Genomic DNA, 5,315 nt, shown 5'->3' on the forward strand with positions numbered 1-5,315 from the left:
GTGCCGTTATCTTGTGAACTAGTTTAACCCTCATATCGTCCTCCCGGATCAAATTGACCCTTTCTTCCTTCCTTCTGTCCTTCCTTCCCCTCACTCCTTCTTTCCTGCCTTCCTTCCTTCATCCTTTCCTTCTTTCTTCCTTCCTTCCCCCTTTCTTTCCTTCTTCCCTCCCTCCTTTCCTTCCTTCCTCGTTTCCTTCCTTCCTTCCCCCTCACTCCTTCTTTCCTTCCCTCCTCCTTTCCTTCCTTCTTCCTTCCTTCCCTCCCTCATTCCTTCTTTCCTTCCTTCCTTCCTTCCTTCCTTCCCTCCTCCTTTCCTTCCTTCTTCCTTCCTTCCCTCCCTCATTCCTTCTTTCCTTCCTTCCCTCCTTCTTTCCTTCCTTCTTCCTTCCTTCCCCCTTTCTTTCCTTCCTCCCTCCCTTCTTTCCTTCCTTCCTCCCTCCTTTTCTTCCTTCCTTCCTTCTCCCTCACTCCTTCTTTCCTTCACTCCTTCCTTCCCTCTCTCCTTCCTTCTTCCTCCCTCCCTTCCTTCCTTCCTTCCTCCCTCCTTTCCTTCCTATCACTTAAAGCTCCTGTGCTTGAGGGGAGGGGGGTGGGGGGGCTTAAGCATGTCAGTGCATGATACATACAAGGCAATTTTATTATTAGCTGGTGGAAATGAGCCGTTATACTCTTTCATAGACATTTCACACAGGAGTTCAGGCAATAACTGATTATCGTGCCGTTATCTTGTGAACTAGTTTAATAAACGAGTATATACTTGTGCAGCCGCATGGTTGGCCTTAAAGTTATCTTATTCTATGCTATCATGAGCAGAGTGTACAGGTGTGTCGTATGGATTTCTGTTTGATAGATCAAGAGGCAGAGAGCGAGGGTGAGGTAAGGAAGCGGAGAAAATTGCATCACATATCGTCAGCAACACAGAAAGCTTTTTGCAGCAGTAATACATTTGTGCTTATCTTTGTCCCCCGACTCAACTACAGGATGTGACTGTAATTTTTTTTTGGGGGTCCAATGTGGAAATATAAATTTAAACCTGAGCATTTCGTCCTTAGTTTACAGCATGGGTGTCAAACTCATTTTCATTCAAGGGCCACATACTGCCTAATTTAATCTCAGGTGGGCCAGATCATTAAAAGGAAGGAAGGAAGGAAGGAAGGAAGGAGAAAGGAAGAAAAGAATACTTGAAAGAAGGAAGGAAGGAAGGACAGATAGAAAGAAAGAAAGAAAGAAGGAAGGAAGAAAAAGAAGACAGAAAGGAAGGTAGGTAGGAAGGAAGGAAGGAAAAGAAGACTTGAAAGAAGGAAGGAAGGAAGGACAGATAGAAAGAAGGAAGGAAGGAAAAGAAGGAGGAGAAGGAAGAGAAGACAGGATGAAAGTAGGAAGGAAGGAAGAAAGAAAGAGAAGACTTGAAAGAAGGAAGGAAGAAAGGACAGATGGAAGGAAGGACAAGAAGGAGGAGAAGGAAGAGAAGACAGGAATGAAAGATAGGAAGGAAGGAAAGGATAGAAGGAAGGACAGATAGAAAGAAGGAAGGAAGGAAAAGAAGGAGGAGAAGGAAGAGAAGACAGGATGTCAGAGTAGGAAGGAAGGTTGAAAAAGAAGACAGAAAGGAAGGAAGGAAGGACAAGAAGGAGGAGGAGGAAGAGAAGACAGGAATGAAAGATAGGAAGGAAGGAAGAAAAAGAAGACAGGAAGGAAGGAAGGAAGGAAGAAAAAGAAGACAGAAAGGAAGGAAGGGAATTTGCAAGGAAGGGAGGAATAAGGAAAGTGGGCCGGATTGGACCCTTCGGCGGGCCGGATCTGGCTCACGGGCCGCATGTTTGACATCCCTGGTTTACAGCAAACACTGCATAAAAATGTGTCCCTTTGAATTAAAATTAAGCGTTGACATGTAAATACGCTTTTCTTTCAACAAACCGAGCAGGAATTTAAAACGACATTTTCTCATATGGAAATACCTCTGTCACAGCGGGACAATGATCAATGATGGAGAAAGAGCTGCAGTCATCTTCTATTTTGTTCACTTTCTGAAAAGGGAATTTGATCAAGACTTTACTGATGCTACAAAGGAGCAGAGAAGCTTTAAAGGTAGGATTTAAAAGTCTTTTTTCTAAACTAGGGCTGTCAAACGATTAATTTTTAATCGAGATTAAGAGTTTCCATAGTTAATCGCGATTAATCACGTTTTGAATTGCATGTTTAAAATCCTGTTATTTTACATTTGAAGGCAGTTTTAAGCCCATAATGTAAAGCATTTCTTACCAGAGTGTCTTAACTGGGAATCAATCACGGCTCTGCTGCGACTCCCACACTCCAAAATGGTCCTTTGGTGGAGTTGAGGCTCGCTTGGCTGCACCTGGGTGTTTAGCGTGGAGGTGCTAACTCAAACTCCACGTACTCCGGTGGTAGTTAAACTCCGTTTGACACAGGTTGCATTTTACTTTTGACTTGTCAACTGAAGCGTCTGGAAGTGTTTTAAAGTTAAACAAGCCGTTCAAAAGTCCAGTAGCTCTCTTACTTTCCATCAGCGCGGTAGGTTTACTGCAGGAGGCCACTTCAAAGCATAGCGCTACAGCTAGAGGAGCCGTCTACGGGGGAGTAGAAGGGACAAAAACGCTTGCAACATTAAAATGCGATTAAAAAAAATTAATGCGTTATGGATTGCATTAATCTAATCGCGATTAACGCGTTAACGCTGACAGCCCTAATATAATGTGATGTGTATTAGTGCCTGAAGCTGCACAGAAACACGAAATAAAAGAAAATGGGTCTATTCTTCCTTCCTTCCTTCCTTCCTTCCTTCCATCTTTTTAATGATCCGGCCCACGTGAGATTAAATTGGTCTGTATATGGCCCTTGAATGAAAGTGAGTTTGACACCCATGAAGTAAAAGGTCCAGCAAACCCAAAATATGATGTTCCCATATGACACAGAGAGTCTCAGCAGGTTAATCACCTGGTTATGATCAGTTATGACGTTCCTGTCATTACACAGCTTTGCTTTTTCCCTTTTCTCTTTGTTTAATATAAAATGTTGTTTATCAGACATTGATGCTGAGGTGCTTCACAGAACAAAGAGAGAGAGAGAGAGAGAGAGCCAACCAGAAATGTGAGTGATATAATAAAAGCAGCAGCAGGTGAGGAGTGGAGTCAACCTGTGAGATGAGAGAGAACAAAACCTCCAGAAGAAGAAGTTAGTAACATTTCTATATTACAGCACAATGAATGTTTCTATTAAAAATAAAATAAAAGTACAAAAAACTGAAACTTTTCACTTATTTTATATTTTATTTATTTATTATTAAACTATATATACAGATATTTACAGATATATAGTTTTTATTATAGGATACATGATTATTTATAAAAATATATGATTTACTATAAAAATATAATTTACTATAAAAATATATGATTTGCTATAAAAATATGATTTAATACAAAAATATATGATTTAATACAAAAATATATGATTTAATATAAAAATATAATTTAATATAAAAATATGATTTACTATATAATATATATAATTTACTATAAAAAAATTTTTATTTTTAGTATTTACATTATTTTATATTTACATTCTTATTTGATGTATTTACAGGATTATTTACATTATATTTATAATTTTTCATAGTTTTTTTTTTTTTCTTTTTTTTTGGCTTTTTTCCAAATTAATTATATAATAAATAATATTTGGTTAATCTGTGGTGTGTTGTGTGTAGTGTGTTGTGTGTGTGTGTGTTGTGTGTTGTGTATTGTGTGTGTGTGTGTGTGTGTGTGTTGTGTGATGGATGGATGGAGAGATGACAGAAGTCTCTTTAGTTACTCTTTCTGTCCTTCTCTTTTTTCTCTCCATCTTCCCTCTCCTTATTTTCTTTCTTTAACCGTTCCTTCTCTCTCTTATCATGTTCTTTCTGCTCTTTCTTTTCTCTCTTCAGTCTCTTCTTCTCCTCCTTCTCCTTCTCTTGTATCTCTTTCTTTAATCTTTCCTCTGTTTCCTTCTGGGCTTTCTTTTCTCTCTTTCTCATTTTGATCTTTTCTCTGTCCGTTAGTTGAGCCAGCTCCTGAAACAAACCAACAAACACATAATGAATCTTTATTTTCTGTGTTTAAAAGTGAAACTCTGAAATAAATAACAGCTTATTAATCACATGTGAATGTTCCTACCTGTAGTTTAGTGTTTTGCTGTTTCAGCAGCTCCAGACGTGCTTCCTCCTCTGAGAGACGTTTCTCCAGAGCTTCATATTCAGCTTCCTTCTGGCTGATGATCGCCGTCATGTCGGCCTTCTCCTGGCTGACCTGCTGCAGCTTCCTCTCCAGGTCAGCAGCAGCCTCCTTCTCTTTAAGAAGCTTGCTTTGCCATTCGGTGTTTATTTTAGTGACTTCCTGTTGGAGGGATTGCTTCAAGGATCGAACTTCTTCTTCTTTTAGTTTCAGTTTCTGTTTGGTCTCCCAGCGCAGGTCGTACATCTGCTTCTGAAGCTGCTTGGTGCCTCCCTCCATGTCACTGAGCTTTTGATTGGCCTGAGTCAGATTTGCGATCTCTTCCTTCATGAGTTTCTCTTTCTGGAGTCGCTCATGTTTGGCTTTCAGACTTTCTCTCAGCAGCTCCTGTTCTTTCTCCACTCTGGATTTTCTCTCTGCTTCCTCCTGTAAGAGATGTTTCTCCAGAGCTTTGTATTTCATTTTCCACTCAGACTCATTTGTCTTGATGGTGATCTGATTTTGGCTCAGTTCAGCCAAACTGTCCATCAGCTCCTTCTCTTTCTGGCTGATGATCGCCGTCATGTCGGCCTTCTCCTGGCTGACCTGCTGCAGCTTCGTCTCCAGGTCAGCAGCAGCCTCTTTCTCTTTAAGAAGCTTGCTGTTTAGTTCAGTGACTTCCTGTTGGAGGGATTGAACTGTCTGGAGTTGCTCATCTTCTGCTTTCAGATGCAGCTCCTTTGCTTTCTCCACTCTGGACTTTCTCTCTGCTTCCTCATCAGAGAGACGTTTCTCCAGAGCTTCATATTTAGTTTTGTGTTGGCTCAGTTCAGCCAAACTGTCCATCAGCTCCTTCTCTTTCTGGCTGATGATCGCCGTCATGTCGGCCTTCTCCTGGCTGACCTGCTGCAGCTTCCTCTCCAGGTCAGCAGCAGCCTCCTTCTCTTTAAGAAGCTTGCTTTGCCATTCAGAGTTTATTTTAGTGACTTGTTGGAGTGATTGCTTCTGCGTTTGAACAACTTCTTCCTTTTGTTTCAGTCTTTTGTTCGTCTCCCAGCGCAGGTCATAAAACTGCTTCTGAAGCTGTTTTGCATCTTCTTCCATGTCA

General features: G+C 40.7%; 1 protein-coding gene across 1 annotated transcript; it reads right to left on the reverse strand.

The window, feature by feature from the left end:
• Positions 1-374: 374 nt before the first annotated feature.
• Positions 375-3,942, reverse strand: LOC128373309 (rho GTPase-activating protein gacO; the record flags this gene model as incomplete). Its single annotated transcript, XM_053333597.1, has 3 exons — positions 375-422; positions 2,059-2,063; positions 3,831-3,942. Coding segments are annotated over 3 exons (165 nt in total), but the record flags the coding sequence as incomplete, so codon positions are not given.
• Positions 3,943-5,315: the final 1,373 nt, after the last annotated feature.

This window comes from Scomber japonicus, chromosome 14, assembly GCF_027409825.1.
Source record: "Scomber japonicus isolate fScoJap1 chromosome 14, fScoJap1.pri, whole genome shotgun sequence".
Classification (NCBI taxonomy): Eukaryota; Metazoa; Chordata; class Actinopteri; order Scombriformes; family Scombridae; genus Scomber; species Scomber japonicus.